This window comes from Lutzomyia longipalpis, chromosome 1, assembly GCF_024334085.1.
Source record: "Lutzomyia longipalpis isolate SR_M1_2022 chromosome 1, ASM2433408v1".
Classification (NCBI taxonomy): Eukaryota; Metazoa; Arthropoda; class Insecta; order Diptera; family Psychodidae; genus Lutzomyia; species Lutzomyia longipalpis.
Window position 1 is genome coordinate 62,205 of NC_074707.1, and position 21,850 is coordinate 84,054.

The 21,850-nt window shown below is 36.3% G+C and overlaps 3 protein-coding genes across 11 annotated transcripts; all 3 read left to right on the forward strand.

Moving 5' to 3' along the window:
* The first annotated feature begins 167 nt into the window (after positions 1–167).
* Positions 168–9,558, forward strand: LOC129786788 (eukaryotic translation initiation factor 5). Of its 2 annotated transcripts, none has more exons than XM_055822030.1 (5): positions 168–515; positions 6,019–6,118; positions 6,196–7,150; positions 7,213–8,391; positions 8,467–9,558. In XM_055822030.1, exons 4-5 carry the CDS (start codon positions 7,333–7,335, stop codon positions 8,764–8,766), a joined length of 1,359 nt encoding a protein of 452 aa, XP_055678005.1. In that variant the 5' UTR covers positions 168–515; positions 6,019–6,118; positions 6,196–7,150; positions 7,213–7,332; the 3' UTR covers positions 8,767–9,558. The 2 variants fall into 2 exon arrangements, with proteins under 2 accessions (XP_055678005.1, XP_055678004.1); XM_055822029.1 differs by having other exon boundaries at positions 185–3,876.
* Positions 9,559–10,382: 824 nt separating this feature from the next.
* On the forward strand, positions 10,383–14,298 carry LOC129786787 (alkaline phosphatase). Of its 8 annotated transcripts, XM_055822020.1 has the most exons (5): positions 10,685–10,724; positions 10,823–10,843; positions 11,617–11,970; positions 12,640–12,842; positions 12,899–14,298. In XM_055822020.1, the coding sequence occupies exons 1-5, from the start codon at positions 10,700–10,702 to the stop codon at positions 14,168–14,170; spliced, it is 1,875 nt and encodes a 624-aa protein (XP_055677995.1). In that variant the 5' UTR covers positions 10,685–10,699; the 3' UTR covers positions 14,171–14,298. The 8 variants fall into 8 exon arrangements, with proteins under 8 accessions (XP_055677997.1, XP_055678001.1, XP_055677998.1 ...); XM_055822022.1 differs by lacking the exon at positions 10,823–10,843 and having other exon boundaries at positions 10,383–10,724; XM_055822026.1 differs by lacking the exons at positions 10,685–10,724; positions 10,823–10,843 and adding an exon at positions 10,383–10,604.
* A 294-nt stretch (positions 14,299–14,592) lies between these two features.
* LOC129786789 (ceramide synthase) lies at positions 14,593–18,361 on the forward strand. Its single transcript, XM_055822031.1, has 3 exons — positions 14,593–15,000; positions 15,067–15,445; positions 16,858–18,361. The coding sequence occupies exons 2-3, from the start codon at positions 15,198–15,200 to the stop codon at positions 17,816–17,818; spliced, it is 1,209 nt and encodes a 402-aa protein (XP_055678006.1). The 5' UTR covers positions 14,593–15,000; positions 15,067–15,197; the 3' UTR covers positions 17,819–18,361.
* Positions 18,362–21,850: the final 3,489 nt, after the last annotated feature.

A 21,850-nucleotide genomic window follows, 5' to 3' on the forward strand; every position in this document is an offset into this window, starting at 1 on the left:
CTTTCTGCAGTTTTTATTATAATTTTCTTTATTTTCTTCCAAATTGCAAATTGATCAAACCGTTGCAGTTCAGTAAAAACGGTAAACTTTCAAACAAAACATCGAATAATTTGAATTTGCGATGTTTTTGTCTATGTGGTGGAAAATTCCCACATGAGCGCAAACCTAATAATGCCACCAGGTGCGCTGTAGTCGGATTACTTTTTTTTCTTCATTTCTTTTGCGAAAAAATAAGTGTCGTGTTTCAAAAATAGCACTCCAAATAGAATTTCGTGAGAAAAGGAAATAATTATATTAATCCATTTTGTGTAATCTTCCTTGTGAGAAACATTATTTGTACACCGCAGTTGTCAGCGAAAGGCAAAATTTAGGCAAACTTTGAGTGGAAAGAACAATTGCTGTGTTCCGGAAACAGAAGGTGTCACATCATCATATTTGGATTTATTATCTCTTGAGCAGAAGGACATCGCCTGCCGGCGCGGAAACATCTTATATGACTTTTGAAAGATACAGAGGTAAGGAAAACACACACTGGTATGCACAAGATCAGGTATTTGGGGTATTTATGGGGAGCATGGATACATAACCAAACACTTTGTGGGGTACAATCAAAATTTATTTTTAACATCCCAAAATCCCTGAGCCACGTGGGTCTTCTTTTGTTTCAATTAAGAACAGACAGAATGTTGCATTGTAGATACAATAATAGGTAATTGTAGACTCACGTAGGCGCTCACGTATGGGCAAAGAAGCTGCTGGAGAAAGTGAGAGTGTTCCCTGCATACGAGTCAAGTAGGTCCAACAAAATGCCAGAGAAGGACCTTCATCAGAGCATTCCATTCCAGTAGAACAACCAAATCCAGTTTAGCTCAGTTGCATAACTAGTTTCTTACGATAGTTTTCTTCTGCAAAACTCCAAGACTTCACACGTTCTGGACGTAGCACATTTTATCTTTATACTTTTTATCATTTCCTTTCTCACCATTCTCTTCTCTACTCTTAGTTGATGTCATGGAATTCTTTAGGCAAAATCTAATAAATAAATCAGGGAATGCGATAGTGGAAGGAAATGTTGCCAAAAAAAACTCACAAAATGCACTGATTGTGTGGAGGGAGAGAGAAAAATAAAAATGTTTAGAACAGTAAGAAAAAAAACCTCATGATATCAGCAGCAAACACACACCACATATGTGATAAGAAGAAAATTATATTAAATAAGCCACAATGGGGTTGACCTGACCTGACTGACTATCGATCGTTTATTTATTTTTTTAATTCTCCATTCTCATTATGGAAATCGATCCGATTGAACGCGAGATATGCGCCACTTCTGCTCATCTTAGACATACATTTCAATTCAATTTATGCTGCTGATGTTCTCTCTCTTCGTGACGTGATTGAGGGGACACCACTCCACACACGCACATGGAAGAAAGAGCCCGTGGTAAATTCGATTACTCGCTGACACATCAATTTATTCAAATGCATAATCGGTGGGAGTTAATCTGCCAAATATTCATATATATTCACATACATTACATACATTGGGCATTCACCACAAGATTAATGATTAATAGACAAAAATGGATTGGCTGTGATGTTTGGAAACTGACTGATAAGAACTCTCTAATATTGCACGACATGTTAGTAGGGATTTTGCTGCCAAACTTGCTAATCATTTGATAGACTAGCATTAAATGAGTTTTGATTTTTTTTGCAATTTTACTTTTATTACTTTATCCCTAAACTAGAGAGCTTTGGGGATACATTTTGAAATTCAAAACATTTTTTTGCATCTCTCTTAGTCTTAAAATGTCGCTTAAATAATTAAAAAAAAAGTAGTAGATCTTTAATTTGATTAAGCAAACAAATCAAGGTTACTGCGTTCTAGCAAAAATTACAAGAAAATATAATAATGAAGTTGTTTCTTCACTGATAATATGCGATTTTTAAATAATATGTTATGAAAAAGTATGGTATAAAGAATCAGGAAACTCATATAGGTATATTGGCTGTTGAGCATATTGGTGAATAAAGAATTTTTAAAAGATAAAATTTGATACGCAAATAAATATTTTTTTTTGAATATGTATATTAGTTGGTATACCACAATCGTGGCATACCAAGTATTTCTACGAATAGAGATCACAGCTTAAACAGCAGATTTATTATGTGTATAGATATGCAAATGTTTTATTTCACTTTATTTGATGATTACACATTTTGTAATTGAGAAACTAACAAGGGTGATAAAAAGTTTAAAATCTTCAAGTTTTCATTTAAGTCACATTATTTTGAAGTTTTTTTTTTACTTTACTATTGTCTTTTTAACTGTTATTCTTTTACGTTTACTCGTGCTATTTTCTTTAAGGCTTAAGAAAAATCTTTTTATTGAAAATTGAAATCTACAGACAAGAATGATTTAAAAAAAAAAAAACTATAAAAAGCTCATAAAGTCATTTTTCTTGATAGAGGCTTCGATGTATCTTCTAAATTGTATGCGAGAGCGGGAGCTCTGTGTGTGGTGGAGCATTGCCCGGAGAAATGATTTCAAAGTCTAGAAATGTCGGTGAGACCAGAGCGCAAGCGTCAACCCCCCATTTTCCCTGAATTTTCTTCCGCTCCAACTTGAATCACCTTCCTTCCTTATCCATTTACAAATGATTTGGTTATTTCTCTACAAAGAAATTTTCAAAAGAATATAAAAAAAAAGTTAAAACCATACAAAACCTCTGCGTGTCTTTAATAAAAAAAATTGTATGCAACACAATCGCCTTTTTATGCTGCAAATAAATTAACATTGTGGCTTACAAGGACATACAATCCCTGAGGGGGAATGTGTGCGAGTGAGAGAGAAATTTATGCGAGTATGAGCACAATCAATGGAAAACGGGGGATGGACATGAAAGCTCTAAAACGAGGAGCTTTCCGGGCTCAATATAATTCCCTTCCAGCTGCTGCAGTGCAGTTCATTGAATACTTCTGAGCTTGTATGACGTATTCTGTGCCATTTTGTGCCAATAGCACGATTATATATTTGAAAATTTCTCCTCTGTTCCTGGGCAACAACAGGAAAGTTTATTGATAAAGTCTTTGCAATAGAAAATTTTATTAAAACTTGCAACACTTTATAGTTCGAAGGCAAGCTTGTGGAAAGTTGATAAGAGTTGTGCACGAATTTTGAAAACTAAAAGGCTATTCAAAATTTTAATGCTAAATTCTCTCTCTCCCTGTCTCTCTGAACACGAGATTCACATTTTAATACATTCGTGAAGTGAAAACTCATTTTATTGATTTGTGTCTCTCTTCCTGCGAGGCTTTCCAAATTCCTCTTCCATTGTGTGGTGTCGTGTGTGTATTTAACGTCTGGCAGTCTTTTTTTTTTAGAACAAAAGAGGCGTTTTCGTGTGATTACTCCTTTTTCGGGGGATCCTCGTTTGAATTTTCCTTTCATTCTCTTTTTTGCAAAAAAAAAAATCCAAAGAACAACCAACAAAGTGAGAAAAGTTCTCTCTCCCTTTTTAAAAGGAAAATCTTCTTCTGGAGAGTAGAGAGAAAAAAAAAAGAAAAAAACTTTCGTACAAGAAAACTAGAACATTAGAGGGTGCGAAAGAAGAAGAGAAGAAAAAAGACAATTCAGACATTTTCTAACAGTGTGTCCTGTGGTGCACTCGTGAAAGAAGGCAGTAAAATAAAAAAGAGAAAGACTGTGTATATATAATACGGGAAGGGTTGGGTGAAAGAAAAATTAATTAATAGTCATTTGTGCGGTGCTACAGTTGGGAAACGTTACACTGAGGTCGACAGAGGAACGCAATTTAGCGCTCCATCTTATGGTGGGCGCTCCATTGCCGGAAGCACCCGGCATTTTCTACGGTGAGTCCTTGTGTAACAAAATACAGTAGGTACCCATACATTTTTTTTTCTTTTTATTAGACACCATTTTAGGGAGTTTTACTATACGGAGGAGTTTTTTTTTCGCACTGTTTTGTACCATATTAACAGCATTCTATTGGAGGAGATATTGGTCATTCTTCACACATCCCTCGTTGTCTCACCAGAAGATGGATGAGTCACATTAAGATATTTAATGAGGCTAAATACATTGATATTATGCTGCTTCTCTTTTTTTGTTCCACAATCCCCGTCCTAAAAGATTCTTCTCTCTCTCTCTCTCTCTCTCTTGTGCTCTCGTGGCTCATTTTCCCCGGATAGAGATTTGAGAGGGATTCTCTTTTAGCTGAAAAATTTTATATCATTGATTTTTCTCATTGTTTTTAACTTTTTTTATTTTCTCTTTGTTTTTAAATTCTTTTTTTTCCAATAGAAATGTAATTGATGATGTGAGAGAAGAAAATTTTGGTAGAAAACCACCAAAAATTTTCTCTCATTGCCTCTCACAGGGTACCCTGCAAGCAAAGTGAGCTCAAATGGCAAGATTCTCCTTTCCATATCCTTGTATTGAATGTATTGTATGTAGGCACGTACAAATGGTTCGTACACTGTGAGTCATCTCTCGATGAAAATTCTCTTTGGTCGTCTCATTGAATAGGATTTTATATGACGGTTTTAAGTTGATATGGAGTATGATAGGGGATATTTTAGGGGTGGATGGGGAATTGAGGATAAGATGTGTGTGAGAAACCGAATAAGTGAGAGAAAGAGAATATAGAATTTTATGTTAAAACATTACATAAATGTTGCTACATATATTGAGAATTATGTAGCAGTCTAGATGGGTTTTGGGTGTGTATAATCATTGGAGGATTTGGGGCATAAAGAAAAGCGGAAGAAATAGATGATGGGAAGCCAGGAAGCTCTAATAAATTTGTTATTAAGGGAGAAAAAAAAGAGGTAAAATGTATGTCACATGCATTATATAGCAGAGGTATTTGACCATACATACACATACGTAGAAATGAGTAAGATAAGTGTGAGGGTGTATACAAAGATACCCCCAAAGGAAAGATAAAAAAGGTGTATAAAAAAATATTCAAACTATGATAAAGACAAAGGAAAGAAGGTAAAGGTTAAAAGGTCTTTGCTTCATCTCTTTTATTTTGTTATAAATGATTTTATGAGGCCATTTGCTTTATAAATAAATAAGCGAAATAAGTACATTATGATAATACATTTAGGTCTAAATATATTATTTTGTCTTTATTTATTAACATTTCCATTATTCCCCAAATGGGCAAATAAAAAATTATCAAAACGAGAATTGAAGAATAATAATATAGTTTTGTCATAAACTTTGTTTTCAGAGGATATTTAAAATTTAACTTAGCAAATAATAAAAACTTTAACAAAAAAACCGCTTTACCTTTAATTTAAATCAATTACATACTAAGTACATATATCTTTTAAACGGCATTTTTTGTTGTTGAGTACTTTAAGGAAAACTAAAAGAAAATAAAGCAACTTAAACACGTTTAATATGGAATAAAATTAATATATTAAATAGACACTTCTGTTTAATGATGATGACAAATCTCGCCTCTTCCATCATCTAGAAGTTTTATGGAAAAGCCCAGAATAAGGAAAGCTAACAGAATGGATAAAAATGCAGAACTTTGATAAAATGGGGCAAGAGGGAAGTTAAAAATTTACATTGAACTGAAAGAAATGGAGCATAATGGTGGGATGAACCATTCGAGGGATTTTACTTCTAACCTATAACTTACCTGGTTGGATGGTAAAGTGCCGGAGAGAGAAGATAACACAAAACTTATGACTTGCAATCCAGAGTAAATTTGCAAAAGTTTCAAATGGGATCAATTTAATAAATCAAACGGAAGGATATGAATGACAAAAAAAGTGAGAAATTCAACTTCTTCATTTGAATGTATTTTCTATATATGTACATAATGTGATTATATTTTCTACATAAATCACATAAATGAAACATCAACAAAATAAATAAATTTCTTATAAAAAAAAGTCTCATAAGAGTTGAATTATAGCTAATATCTAATATTATTAATCTATATACATTATGTTTATTAATTTTTTTTACAGAAACACCAGTACTACAAGGGACACCTCCATCTCCCTCCATCACAAGAAATCATCGTGGCAGATCGTGCATGATTTCTCATAGGCGGTGTTTAAGTCATAGGTAAGAAAAAATATTAATAGCTCTTTTATTTTGCTTGAAATTAAATATATGTACATAAAAAATATTTTATTTTGTAGGACTTCAAAATTTTCCAGCAATAGACATCGAAAATTGCAGCCATTCAGGGAAACGTGAGACCCCAGACGAGAGAGTATAAGCCACAATACACAATAAATAACAACAAAAATCAATAGCATCTCCACGCGCGTACTTTAAACGCGTAACTTTTTATTTACACGAGAAAACAAATTAATTCTACCCTCCCCAAAAAAATAGATTGTGGGGTGTTACAGGAAGATACTTTAAGAACCATTATTTTTTGGAGGAACAATTTTTGCGAGATTTATTGAATTCAAGTGGCACAGAAAGGTCTTTGACAATATTTCGACGAGAGAAAAAAACGGAAAGGGGGAAAGTTTTCCCGTAAAGGAAATAAAAAAAAACTCAAACTCCCTGGGACACTGAGGAACGAGAGAGCTTGTATGCAAAAGAGAGATAATTTTACCAAAGGGTACTCCATCATCTGTTGGCTTGCTTTTGGAGAAAAAAAAAACATTACAAACGTTTTATTTGACTATTCTTTTTTTTTTGGCAAAACCAAACAAGAAAATAAGGAGTTTTCCTGCCATCATATATGCATAAATTATCAGTTAAATTTTCTAATAGTCGGGAGTTGCTGATATTTCCCCATTTTATCTCTATTACGAGATTGATTTGTTCCACTACGTGCTCTCAGTGAAATTTAAGAGAAGGAGAGTAGACACCCTCATGGTAAAATTTGCAGAGATTGCGTTAAATCAATGCTGGAGGATACAAGAAATTGATGCATTCAACTAATTGTCCAAATTGAGAAGAAAAAACGTGAGAAAGAGTCCTCAAAGGACCATCTACAAAGGAATTTGCTCAATTTGTAAAAAATTGCTGTGTGGAGAGGATTTACAGAGATATATTCATTTGCATGCTAAATGATTGAGGATTTTGCAAATTTTGTAGGAAACAAAATCAAAAAGTAAAAGGAAACAAAATTTCAAGGTAAAGAACTTTATTTTTTTAACAAAAAAAAAATGCTACAATATCTCTTTTATTTCTTTTAGTCATTTGCCAAGCATCAATTGGATTTAAAATAATACCAAGTAAAAAAAAAGGAAATAATCTTCATTTGATACTTTTTGGTGGAAAGGAAAAAAAAAAGAAAGAAATAAAATCACTTCAAGATGGCTACTGTCAATGTTAATCGCAAAGTCACCGATGACTACTACCGCTACCGGATGCCACGGATTAATGCAAAGGTGGAGGGAAAGGGAAATGGGATAAAGACGGTGATTGTGAATATGGCTGAGGTGGCAAAAGCACTGGGGCGTCCAGCAATGTATCCAACCAAGTACTTTGGATGCGAATTGGGTGCTCAGACGCAGTATGATCACAAGAATGAACGTTTCATCGTCAATGGGTCTCATGATGCGGCAAAATTGCAAGATCTACTCGATGGATTTATCCGGAAGTATGTCCTATGTCCGGGATGTGACAATCCGGAAACGGAATTGCTCGTATCCACGAAGAAGGGAACAATTTCTCAAGGATGTAAGGCATGTGGTTTCCATGGGCCACTTGAGGTGAATCATAAGGTGAACACGTACATCTTGAAGAATCCACCGAATATGGATCCAACAGCTCAGGGGGCCTCCCTAACTGAGGGTAAGCGTAGCAAGCGCTCCAAGAAGGCCGTTGAGAATGGTTCTGGTGGCGAGGGAAGCACCAATGCGTCATCGTCGGCAATGGGTGGTGGAGAAGCGGATGCTGCCAATGCCAGTGCGGGGGATATTGTGGCTGAGCCACCGGAGCATGGTGAAGATGATACGTGGACAACTGATGTATCTGAGGAGGCAGTTCGGGCACGTATGCAAGATCTCACGGATGGTGCAAAGTCCATGACAATATCTGATGACACGGAAAAGAGTGAACGTGAGCGTCTGGATATTTTCTATGAATTCGTAAAGAAGCGTCATGATGCTGGACAATTGGATAATGTGCAGGTGCACAAAGATCTTGTTGCCGAAGCTGATCGTCTTGATATTCTCAACAAGGGCCCCCTTGTCCTCGCGGAGATTCTCTTTTCAGCCAACATTATTGCTGAGGTGCGCAAGAATCGTAATCTCCTTTTGCGCTTCACACACAACAATCCAAAGGCACAGCGCTACTTGATGGGTGGCATTGAGCAGATCATTTCGCTCCATGCTGCCACTTTGATGAGCAAAGTTGCTGGCATTCTCAAGGTGATTACTTTTGCTCAAATTAATTTCATCATGGTTATTAAGTTTTAATTTTTTCATTTTATTTCATTTTATTAGCTGTTCTATGACAATGATATCTTGGAAGAGGCTACCATCCTTGAGTGGGCCTCAAAGGTCAGCAAGAAGTATGTTTCGAAGGAGGTATCTCTGCAAATTCACGAGAATGCCCAACCATTTGTCAAGTGGCTAAAGGAGGCCGAAGAGGAGGAATCCTCCGATGAAGATGATGACGATGTGGAGATTGAGTACGATGATCGTGCCAAGGGTGAATTGCGTAAGGAAGTAACACCAGCAAGGGCTCCAGCAAAGAAGGTTGAGGATGACGATGGCGAAGAGATTGATATTGATGAAATTTAAAAAAAAAAACAAAAAAAGTTTGGTCATGGCAAGAAAAGGCAAATAAGAATATATTTCAATATGCAAGCCGAAGATGGATGCTTACACAAAACTTTTTATTTTCTACATATTATCCCCCTTCCCCTTATCTTATTATGTACACCACTTTTGAGTAAATTGCCTATATATCATAAAGAAAATTGCCTCTATGTGAAATGAAATGAAAAAGAAAATCCTCAGAGCAGCGTATTGAAGGAAAATTGTTTAATATGGTGTGTAAAAAGAAATCAGTTCAAGTCTTACTTTTACTAAACAAAAAAAAAATTCATTGCATGTGAAAGAGAAATTTCAATGGTGCAAGTAATACAACACGAATGGCTATATAAAAATGATTTTTAAGACAATTTTTACCATGAAAATTACAAAAAATATTTAGATAATTATTGAGATACAATTTGCCAATATTCGCTTATAAAATACAAGAAAATCATTTTCTTCATACACAAATATTTACACGGAAATTTAATGAAGAAGATGAAAAGAAAAACAGATTTTGTAATGAGAAAAAAAATGAAATTAGTTCGGAGAGATATAATAGCCAAAAAGGAAAATTAATATGAGGAGAAATGGAGACGATACAGCTTGTGAGACATCCCCGAGGAGGTAGTCAACGGTTTGAAAGGAAAATTGCTATTATTTGTAACGCTGGAGAAAACAGTGAGGCAGGAAAAAATTGTAAGAGGACAATTTTCATATATCTATAGTTTATTTTCCCTTCATTCTTTATTCTCAAATAAATAAAATTAAAAATAATTTGTGTGTTACAATATCATAAAGGTGAATTTGATGAGATGTTCAGTATGAGGAGGCGTTCATCCGTTGAAAATTTACTACTACAAACTGAGGGTAATTGGTATATGGTCCTCCAAATATAATTAGCTTTCGTGGAGAAAGTTTTGGCACTACGATAAATTTTTAATTTTGCTTGAAAGAAAATTTAAGACATTTTATATTATCTTGGATGCACAAGTTCACAAAATTCAAAAATACTAAGACGTCGCCGGAAAGCGAAGAAAATGCGAACTTCTTTGCGTCTCAATGCTACCTTGATTAATTAAAAAAAATCTTTAAACAAATACAAAATAATAATGCTTACCTTATTTTTATTGAGAACCAACCATAAAGAAAACCTAACGAATTCTAATCATCCAAATCTCAGCTTAGAGCTATATGATATTTTAACTGGAGAAATAAAAAAAAATGCGATTTGCGAGACTAACTCCACCCTAGTCTTCCCTACATTTCAGTAAATTATTAATCATAATTATTAAGCATCAAATCTATTATATTATCTCCTGCTTGATGCTCCCAAAGATTCTCTTTAATGCGATTTTTCCCAAATGTAATGTAAGTAAATGGTGGTACCTCTCAACATTGCGGGATGGGGAGATACAAAGAGAATGTGATTGGAGATTGGCGGGGAAAGGGATTCAATATTCAATTTCAACTGTATCCAATGGGACAGCAAAAGTCAGGCAAAATACCATTGAAAATGCTATTGGACAAATTTCCCATGAAAGAGAGCAACAAAATGACACGTATAGCTCGGTGTGGTGGACAGCGGCTAGTCCGTGCTGTAGAATGAATGTTCTGGCACGACCGTGAAGGTCTCTCCTCTTCTCTCTATGAGCACGTGAAAGAAAAATCTGTAAAGTGGAGTTGCGCCGCCAAGTAGTTTGGAAGTGCGTGTGGGATCCGTCGAGCACGGCAGCAATTTTGAACTTCTTCTTCAGTCTCCAGTACGGAACCTTCGGTGACACACAGCAAATTTTTGCACCTCCACCATCTTCCTGTGTGCAGTGAGTGAGAGATTAATATATAAATCGCAAAAGAAAAGTTTGCAGAAAAAGATAAAAAAAAAACGAAACACTAAAATTGTGCAAAGTGTGGAACGATGTATGAGCAAGATAGTGTTGAATGTGGGTCTCTCACCTAATTTTCTTAGTTCTGAGTCTTGATTTTTTTTCTTTCATTTTTAGAGATTTATATTTTCTTTTATTTTCGTTTTGAATGGCAGTGCCGAGAAGAAGCTTTGAAAGTTCGTGGAGAGACTTTCTTTTACACATTTATAGTGTTTTTAGTAGATCTTTCTACTGCACTCTTGCACATTTTTCTCGAATTTAATTGACGTGTTGTGTGCTGTTAAGATGGGGAAAAAGTGCACGAGAGCGGTTTTTAGAGAAAAAATCCTTGACCCTTTTCACCATCATCATATTGCCTCATGTAGTGAGGAGCGAGACAATTTTCTTGGCGCGATTTTTATCTGCTGCAGTGCTTGCCGCATATTGTTTTTGCTTTCCACAATTTTCGACAAAATAAAATTAAGTAATGCAGAGATGCTGTGAAACGTGAATCTGCTGCCTTTTCGGAAGAGACAGAATCAGAAAAAATGAAAAAAAAGTCTTGATCTTGATAGAAATGGATGATAACTTCATAAAAAAAAATTGGCTGGATTTTTTTTCTGTGAAAGAACGTTCTCAAGACTCTTGTGAGACAACTACAACAGAGAGAACGTGAGAAATTGTTATCGGGTGAGAAGATTAGAAGATGATAAAAATGTCTAAAATACGTACAATTGACAACACAATCAGAGGTATTTTATTGCCATTGAGGGAGATTAGTAAATGAAAAAAAATACCTTTTTGCTTCAACAAGGTAGTTATCGCGTCAGTGCTTCAATCTTAAGCGTGGCGCACAGTTTGCAAATTGCTTAAAAACACCTAATTCTCATACACAACATATAATAAAAGCTATCCCTCACACTGACAGACAAACCTTCCTTGATTATTATTGTGTATTCTTCCACATAAGCGGAACTCTTCCTGCCAATTCGTGGGATGTCCACTGAGACAGATCGTGAACCTGGAACATCCACCACACAGCAACAGGCACCACGGTATTACCTCAAGAGTGCCGCCACAAATGGTCGTGGGGGACTCAATGTCTACGTCAGCAATAGACGGAGTAGCTTCTGTGAGCAAATGCAGCGCGACGGACAGAATTCCTTCAGTTTCCGGGATTTCCTAAAATCCAAACTCTTCGTGAGCATCCTCATTGTTGGTGCTGTGTTCATCACACTCATCTGCATTGGGTTCGTAGTGATGTACGAGCGAGACGGCAGTGTTACACAAACCATCGATGTGTGGCGAGACAAATTAACTTCAGGTAGATAATTAAGCATTTAGCCTATTCCCATGTGCGCGCCTCCAATTCACACTAAACTCGTGCTTTGCAAAGAGAGAAAAATTCAATAAGTGTTGGTTTAATTTTCATGCGAGAAGCAAATGTTATTAAATTGCCCCATAAATTATTCATGATCACCTTCTTTTTTTCTATACGTCCTCTTGGGAAATTACGCTATATATACATTCTTTTTTGCTTTCTATTTCATCGAAATTAATCGCACTTAAATACCTCGCATACGACATTTTATTCCACGCGTTCTAATGCTCAACATTTTCAATATAAAACTCACAGAAATTCCCCCATTTTTTTCTCTTCGCGTGATTTTTGTCGCACAATTTACAGGAAATTGGGGCAACTTGAATGCACTTTTTCATTTAATTGTTCTGTATTTTCTTATGAACCTTTTTTCTTCATTTAAAAAAAAACTATTTGTGCTGTAGAATTTCAGAAAGATTTTTCACCCTTCCTTAAAACATTTGAAAGTAAGATCCCACACACTGGTCATCATGGTTCATGTTCATATCATTTTTTCTCAAAAAAATGTTTTTAATTAACAAAGAATTCAATCCATAAAACTTTTTTTTTAATAAAATTTATTGGTTCTCCCGCAGGAAGTACTTTGAATGCTAATTTTGTTTTACGTTTTAGAGCAATTAGTGTGGTTTGAATCAGGTCTCGATGAACTGAAGAAAGCTTTAGCTGTGCAAATAAATACAAAGCGTGCAAAGAATGTGATCCTCTTCGTGGGAGACGGAATGGGACCGGTATCTGTGACAGCTGGTCGAATATTCAAGCATGGCGAAGGTGGTAAACTATCCTGGGAAGATTTTCCACACATGGGTTTGCTAAAGGTGAGATTTTCTCTCAAAATCCTCAATTTTCACTAAATCCTTATATTTTTTTGTAGACTTATTCAATGGATAAGCAAGTTCCTGACAGTGCCTCCACAGCCACAGCCCTATTCGGCGGGGTAAAAGCGAATTACCATACAAATGGTGTGGATTCGGGTGTTCTCAAGGAAGATTGTCAAGCATCACAAAATAAATCTCATCACGTTGAATCCATTCTGTATTGGGCACAGAAGGCAGGAAAGGGAACGGGATTTGTAACAACAACACGCGTCACACATGCCACACCTGCGAGCTTATTCGCTAATGTGCCTGATCGTGCGTGGGAGTGCGAAGCAAAGATGCCGCTAGATGCAAAAAATCAGGGATGCATTGATATTGCACGGCAGTTGATTGAAAAGGAGCCTGGAAGTAAATTTAATGTGATTATGGGTGGTGGGAGGCAGTGCCTTGTGTCTGGTGTTGAGGATTCGGAGAATGATCCCCTGGATACGTGGTCGTGCATCTCAGAGGATGGCAGGGATCTCATAGAGAAGTGGAGTACGGATAAGATGGAGAAAGAGCAGACATTTGCGGTCGTGCAGAATAATTCTGATCTTGAAAATCTCGATGTGTCCAGTGAATTTGTTTTGGGTGTATTTGCCAACGGGCATTTAGCTTATGACCATGAAAGGGACAAAGGTGCATCTGGAATGCCATCGCTGGAAGAGATGACTACTGCTGCCCTCAGAGTGCTGCGAAAGCATCAAAAGGGATTTTTTTTAGTCGTCGAAGGTGGGATGATTGATCAAGCGCATCACAGAGGATGGGCAAAGACTGCACTCTCGGAATTGGCTGCAATGGATGATGCTGTGGCAGCCACACTAAAAATCATGGCTCGCGAACTCGATGAGACACTCATTATTGTAACAAGTGACCATGCACATACTCTCTCAATGAATGGATACCCCGATAAGGGGAATAGCATATTCGGTGTTGCTCAAAATTCCAGAATTGATAACATTCCCTACACAACGCTTACCTACGGCACAGGTGGTCCTGGTGGCTACCAAGTGGAGGTGGATGGAGATGGAAAGGTGCATCGGAGGGATCCCACTCTCGATGATACAGAGGATTACAAGTACATTCAACAAGTGGCTGTACTCACTGATGAGAATATTCACGGAGGAGTTGATGTTGCCGTCCACGCCATGGGTCCCATGGCACATCTCTTTCACTGCGTTCACGAGAACTCCTACGTAGCTCACGTTATTTCCTACGCTGCTCGCATTGGGCGATTCCGCGATAGTTCAGCAGCAGGGGCATTCTTTGACCTCCTTGGGCTATCTTAAAAAAAATATCTCCAGAGAGGATTACCTGATTCTAAATGACTTCTTCCCTTCATTCTCATATGAATGAAAAGTAAAAAAAAACTTTAAAACTCTTTATGATTCATCTCCCCATGAATTTTGTAGAAAAATATTCTTTGAAGAAAAAAAATTAAATAGAATACAAAAAAATATCTTTTTTATTTAATCCTGTGAAGAAAAGTTTTTTTTTGTATTTCAGCCCAAAAATGAAAAGTAAGAACTCGATCCTCTTCTATTCCAGACTACCGACATTCACTAAAGATTGAGAAATAATCATAAAATATGGAAATAATTCCACTTTAGAATTTATTTTCTGGTTTTTCTTTGCTTGGCGGTTAACAATAAAATAAAGGAGAATTTAAATGCATGGAAAATGCCACCAGAGCGGCGCTACTATCGCCCAAGACGTATGTATAACCTCAAAAAGTTTTCAAACGAAAGTTTTGTGTACTATGAGTTTTTTTTAGCAAACTACCGTGAAAAATCCAGTATTACCAAGTTTTCTATTGAGATTTAAGCAGAAATGTTATCCACCATTTAGTGTGATTCCACGTTGAATCAGTAGATACAGTAAAAACAGCAGTATTTGGAAATAATCTCATTTATCTCCGTCATTCCAATCCACCCCCTTGTTTTGAATAATAATGAGAAATTAATTTGAGGCAAAAACAAGAAAGATAAGAAAAAATAATCGTTGTGATGTCTGAATTGACTTTGTGATAAGCATTTGGTGTTATCTGGAATCTCACGTCCCTGGAACAGTTGTGTCTCATCACCAAAACAACACAAGAGCCACAGTCGATGCTTTTGCTGTAAGTGAGTTCGGTCACGCGTACTCCAAATGATTCGACTTTTCTGACACTTTTCCACCGATATAGTCACTGAAAAGTTTGTACTAGCTGTGCGGGAGAGACAATTTGGCCAGCACAGAGTGACAGAAGTGTTGTGTGGAGAGTTAGTTTTGCGGTAAGGACAGCTGCACTGAGACATAAAACAGAGAAGAAAAAAAATGAAGATTCTCATCTCATTGGCCTGCTCAATTGGGTCAATGGGGATTGCATGGGGGAGCCTCCTGTCGCTAAACATAAGTGACAGAATATCCCTCCAACGTGGTGTCTTCCTCTCATCTCTGGGCTTTGTGTACTTTGTCTCCCTGACGGATTTCTTCAATCGCTTCCTCCTGGAGACTGCAAAAGGACTCGAGTGGCGCAAGAAGTATCACCTAATGGTGTCCGATGTGATGGATATTACAAACAAGTAAGTCTCCCGGACAAGATGTTCTCAATTTTCATAGGTGCATTGTTGTAATTCAACTAGCCGGGCACTTCCAACACTCTCACTGTGCCGTGAATGTCGGGGTTTGGTGTAAGAGCAAACAAGAAAAATTCTACAGGTTACGCAATTCATTTTCTAATAAAACATGAGCGCAATAATGACCCAATTCCGTGCCTCTCTTAATTACGACACTCTCGCCACAACGTGCGGTGTCTAATTGCAATGCTGGACCTGCTTCGCATTTTAAGATGGCACAGGAGCGAGAGAGAGTGGGAGAGACACGGGAGTTTTTGTTGTCTTCTACTGTGTAGCACAGTGACAGAGGCATGCTAATTTTTCTTCTTCTCCAGCTCTCCCACGAGAAGGCCCCTCCTCCAAATGCCACCCAAAAAAAATAATAGCCAAAGGTCAGCACTTTAATCACGCTCTGGAACGCACAGACTTTCCCCACACTCGGGCAGTTTTGTCCAAAGAATCGATACATTGTTCATATAGGCAATTTCACATTTTGCGCTCCCCCAAAATCAACACAGACTTGGAATTCGTGATTTTATTCGCTACCTTTTCTGGTCATGTACTGCTGCTCATGAATTCCTATAGTGGCTTAATTAAGCTACATATTCAAACGACATACAAATAGCAGGATTTACCGGCTTTTCTACGGGCAAAAAGCATAAAATGTACCCTTGGACTTTTCTTGTGTGTCGCCCATAGAAAAACATTGGCCTGAGGACTTCTATTTCTCAAGACTATGTAATCAGCAAATTGCTCGTTGCTCTTTGATCTCCAATGCTATCGCTTCTTATTGACACACAACTGACCAAGTTAGTGTGTGTCACACAGAAAGAAAAAATATAATATGTAATTAATTTTTGATAAGAGATCATTAGAATCATTTCAACTCAATAAATTCCTTTTCATTGTTTTATGAGAAAACAATTGATTTCATTCATAAAGTAATCATTCTTTTGTGTGGATTATATCGATTTTGATAAGATTTTGAATTGAGAAATAAAAAAGGATTCTTTCATTTGGGTTAGAATGTCTTTTTTTTATATACTCTTACAAGGTAAATTGTCGCTTCGCTATTTCTAGTATTTTTACTGACAAATTCTTCGAGATAAAATGAAAAAAAAAGAAGTTCTAAAAAAGTCAACCATTTGGTAACATTGCATCAGTGTTGTCTACAAATAGACCATATCGCAGTGTTTTTTTTATTGATACATTTTATCAGAAAGAACGAGATAGAAAAAAAAAGATGTCACGCTTCGATGCATTTTGTGTACGCGCGTGAGATGTTGGAGCAGAAAGTAAAATTAATTTTCACTTTGAATCTTCTGTACGATGTGCTAATTGCATTGTCACACCAATAAATTGTTCTTGTATCATTGCAGACTCGTATCAGCAGTACAGGCGAGTCTATCCTGTCTAGCTGGCTTTCTTGTTTGCAAATCCTCCTGTAATCGTTCATTCCTACATGCATCGCATTTTGCCTCGGAGGCTTACGCCTGGTTTGGTGCAGCGTACTTTTTCTACGATCTCTGGAGTATGTACAAAGTTCACATTCACAAGGTACTTGATAAGTTGAAGATGGTTAAAGATCAAGCGGGGAATGGGCTTAAGAATGGCAACAATGGGCATCAGGTGTTCGATGGGAGGCGAAATGGAAATGGCAATGGGGTATGCCGTGCGGATGGTGATGTAGAATGCAGGGAGAAGGAGATTCACGATGACTATGGGAATGAAATTTCACTTGAGGCAAGACCCTCATTCTGGCACTACATCTCCCGACAACCCCTCATGGTGGGCCATCACATCTTTATTGGCTCCTTTGGGTTGTGCGTCATTGCATACCTAAGGGGTGGTCTGGGTGATTGCATTTTCAGCTTCATCTTCCTCATGGAGGCATCAACACCATTTGTCTCGCTGCGCAGTATCCTCAGTACAATGGGAATGAAATCAACAAATCTGTACATGATTAATGGGATCCTCATGCTTGTAACATTCTTCATCTTTCGCATCCTCATGCTCCCATTTGTCTTCTACTGGTACAGCCTCACGGTGAATTTACCCTTTATACGTGCCGTGGCGTCTTTACCGCGTGGATGTAAAATCAGTATTTGTATACTATTCTTGCCACAAATCTACTGGTTCTACCTCATTTTACGTGGAGCAATTAAAGTATTCTTCCCACAAAAGGTGATGCCCACCAAAAGAAACAGAGGTGAATTCCAAAAAAAATCCACAAATTGTGTGATCTCAACAGACAATGAGGCAAAGAATCAAGATGGGAAGTTTGAAGAAAACTTCCGAATCCTGGACAATGATAAACAAAAATCTCTAACACTCATGTAAGTGAACATTTCTTTTTGTCTTCTCTTGTACATAAATGACTACAAAAAATATATCTCCGATCATTCTCTCAAACTTTTATTTCACACCACTGAATGAGAGAATATTTTCGATAAAGACCTTTTTTCTAAAATGTATACCAAAATTCTTTAAATTATGTCTTGATAAAATGAATAGAAAAATCTAATTATTCGTATACTTGGACATTGTGTAGATGAGAAAAAAAAAACTGTGAATGATGTAGAACTTTGGAAAATAAAGATGCACCTTGAGGGAAAAAAATAACCATACAATACATACATAGAATATATGGGGTGTAGTAATAAAAAAAAGAGAAAAAATAATATTTGTTATAATAAGTCTATTGAGGAGATAATAATAATAAACATGTAATAGTCGTCATGGAACTAGTCACACAGTAACTAATTGTTAGGTCTCTATGTAACAAAAATGATTAATTAAGGGCATTTTGTGAGGCGGGAGAATCAATGTTTAATTGTAAAAAAAGAAGATTAAAGAAAAAAATGTGAAATTCCTCCCCTCCGATATCTCAAGATTTCTGTCCATGTTGTACCACCAGAAAACAACTTTTTTTTAAAAATGTATTCCATGTTGCTAAAATGAGGATCCTCTGGACTGGATCCTGTCTATAACCGATTAAAAATAAAACATTTTTTATGTGTCTATTTACAAAAATAAATAAATAAAAACTCCCAATTTATCATCGTAAATAAAATCATTCGTGATAATACATAACTGTATGAAAGAAGGAAGAAATCAACCCTATAATGGTGCTATGCAGGAAAAGAATGTCAAGAGAAAATGATCATGACATTTTTTCCTGACATTTTTTGTCATTCTAACTCACTCCCACTAATGTATTTTCCTATCTTTCGTCTTTTTCTCACGCATGTTTCCGACATCTTTTTTCGTGGCATGCTTTTTTTCTTGCGCACAACATGTTTTTATTTCCTTGAATTTTCTCAACATTTGGGGGTATTTTCCCCAAAGAAAAGTGGAAAATGCTTAGCTAAAGAGCCCACAGTGCCAGGAAAACAGTGGAAAATGGAAATTTACGGTCATTTAGCGGCCAAATATGTGAAAATGCGCGAAGTGAAAAATCAAAACATTCTTTCCCTGACCAATTTTTACGGGATTCTTTTCTAGATTTTGACCACACAAATCACTTCTTGCGGGCTTTTTGTATCTTCCTACAGGTCATCTGCATAGGGAAGGTCGGCCTGGGGTCAGGGAAATGCTTCCTGGGTGGTGGAATCGGTGGAATCCCACCTGAACGCGAAAAACTGGTCCGGGAGTGAATGTTTTGCTGTCGAACTTCACTGTTTTCACTTATTTGGCCGATAAATACCCACGATTTTCCACTTTTCACACTTTCACAGGCACTAAGAACACTTCCACAAGCCGCTTTTCACTTTTCCCGAGATAAAATATCACAATTCACAGAGAAAATTGACGAAAAATAAGAAACGTGTTGATTACGCAAGAGCTTGAAAAAGAATGTCGCAGGAACATGTTTTTTTCTGTCATTCTTTTTCCAGCTCTTGTGAAGTCAACGTATTTGTTAGTTTCTGCAATTTTCTCTGTAAATTGTGATATTTTAGCTTGGGAAAAGTGAAAAGCGGCTTGTGGAAGTATTCTTAGTGCCTGTGAAAGTGTGAAAAGTGGAAAATCGGGGGTATTTATTGGCCAAATAAGTGAAAACTGTGCAGTTTCTATAGCAAAACATTCACTCCCGGACCAATTTTCTCCGCGTTCAGGTGGGATTCCACCACCCAGGAAGCATTTTCCTGACCCCACACAGACCTTCCGTGTTGCAGATGACCTGTGGGCAAGTCCCAAAAGCCCGCAGGAAGTGATTTGTGTCGTGAAAATACAGAAAAATATCCCGTAAAAATTGGTCAGGGAAAGAATGTTTTGATTTTTCACTTCGCGCATTTTCACATATTTGGCCGCTAAATGACCATAAATTTCCACTTTTCACGGCTTTCCTGGCACTGAGAACACTTCAGCAAAGCCCATTTTCACTTTTTCATGGAAAAATATCCCCAAATACTGAGAAAATAATACGAAATGAAAAACATGTTGAGTGCACAGAAAAGAATGATGAAAATGTCGGAAGCATGCGTCAGAGAAAGACGAAAGATACAGAAATACATTAGTGGGAGTGAGTTAGAATGACAAAAAATGTCAGGAAAAAATGTCATGATCATTTTCTCTTGACATTCTTTTCCTGCATAGCACCATAAAACATTCCAAAAGTGAGCAACTAAAAAAAGTTATACAAAAAAACAATGAATTGTGTGTTAGAGAGAGAGAGAGAGAACTAAACAAACAAGAAAAAATCCTTCTTACCAATAACTATCGACATTGTCTTGTGCAGAACGAATTTGTTAAATGTGCTTTATGTGAAGTATAAAACCAATTTACATTTTTTGTGCAGAGATCTTGATAAAGTATAAAAAAAAACATTATAGGAGATAAAATATATACAATTTGATATTTGCTTACAAAACAATAAATATATTTTTATATGATTATTAGATAGGATCTTCTTTTCTTCTAAAAAATAACTAAATAAAAATTCACATGTAAAGCAAAAGAAAAGAAATGAAAATGTCATCAAAAATAAAAGAGCAGGGTTGTGCCTTATTTCCAAGCTTATTTCCTTTTAAATTCTCTTTCAAAAAAATCTTTTTCTTTTAGCTCTTTGATAAAATTAAACCAAAGTTTACGGAATACAGTGGCGCACAAAATTGTTAAGACAGAGCATGGCTTTGAGCATTTATAAAGGAGTTTATTACATATTATTTTTTATTTATTTTTAGTGAAAGTAACCATATACATACATAGCACAAAAGAAAAGAGAATCAAAAGCAAGAAATATCCTCTAAAACAGTTTTTTTCCTTACATATTATTTCGATTTTTATTTCTAGGGCAGGGAGAGGCTAATGAAGCAAAATATCTATCATAAATTAATAAATAAAAAGAAGTTGCCCTGTACATACATACTTAATCACAAAGGGAAAAAAAATAACTGTAATATTGAAAAGTTGTCAGAACTTTTTAAGGGTAAATTTCAACAAAATATATTTTTTGAAAATAAACTTTTCTGCCCAAAAAGAAAAATCCTCAAATATCCAAGCGTAGAAAATTGAGAAATATGTAAAAAAAAATCGAAGAACGTTAATTTTTTAATGCCTGACCCAAAATTTCGACAGACTACTGTTAAAAAAATCAGCAAAAGAATTCTTCATTTCGAAGAAGAGAAGAAAAAAATATAAGCCATTGAATGACTTTGATGGTTGTTTTCTTGACGTAGTTTGTTTAGCTTTTTTTTTTTTTTTTGGTGGGAGCTGAGGTGCTCTCTCCGGGGGCGTCAAGGGTCCGTGTCAATCCGAGAGAAACACAATTTTTACCAGAGCTTTCGGCGAATCACCTCGCCTTCTTCTGTGGTCCTTTGAAGGAGATTTTATTTTCAATTTCAATACAATGAATTTAGATTATTTTCTTTTCTTTTCTTTTTTTTTTAAGAAAATAATCTAAATTCATTGTATTGAAATTGAAAATAAAATCTCCTTCAAAGGACCACAGAAGAAGGCGAGGTGATTCGCCGAAAGCTCTGGTAAAAATTGTGTTTCTCTCGGATTGACACGGACCCTTGACGCCCCCGGAGAGAGCACCTCAGCTCCCACCAAAAAAGCATTGAATGACTGTCCTAGTTTTCCTCTTCGGCTCTCCTTTAACGCTTCAATGGCCACAGATATAGAATTACATAGACGTTGACTGATGAGACGTGTGGCACAACTCTGCGGGTCGATGCGCACAGTTGAGAGAAGAGAGATAGTATGGTGAAGATGAAGAAGCCAAAGTCGCGAGTATGTAGTTGATAAGAGTGTGTGTATGAAGAAAAACAATTTTAGAAATATTTTGTTGTTAAATGTGTAAAAAAATAATTTGCACTAAATGGCTGAAACTGAAATAAATGGATGCAAAATGAAAAAGAAAACTAAATA

Bases quoted from the DNA above. Each gene is read 5' to 3' on its own strand.
- LOC129786788 (XM_055822030.1), top strand. From the start codon at position 7,333: ATGGCTACTGTCAATGTTAATCGCAAAGTCACCGATGACTACTACCGC. The intron at 8,392-8,466 runs GTGATTACTTTT...TCATTTTATTAG, and splicing joins AAGTTGCTGGCATTCTCAAG to CTGTTCTATGACAATGATAT.
- LOC129786787 (XM_055822020.1), top strand. From the start codon at position 10,700: ATGTATGAGCAAGATAGTGTTGAAT. The intron at 10,725-10,822 runs GTGGGTCTCTCA...TTTGAATGGCAG, and splicing joins TGAGCAAGATAGTGTTGAAT to TGCCGAGAAGAAGCTTTGAA. The intron at 11,971-12,639 runs GTAGATAATTAA...TTTACGTTTTAG, and splicing joins GCGAGACAAATTAACTTCAG to AGCAATTAGTGTGGTTTGAA.
- LOC129786789 (XM_055822031.1), top strand. From the start codon at position 15,198: ATGAAGATTCTCATCTCATTGGCCTGCTCAATTGGGTCAATGGGGATT. The intron at 15,446-16,857 runs GTAAGTCTCCCG...GTATCATTGCAG, and splicing joins GTGATGGATATTACAAACAA to ACTCGTATCAGCAGTACAGG.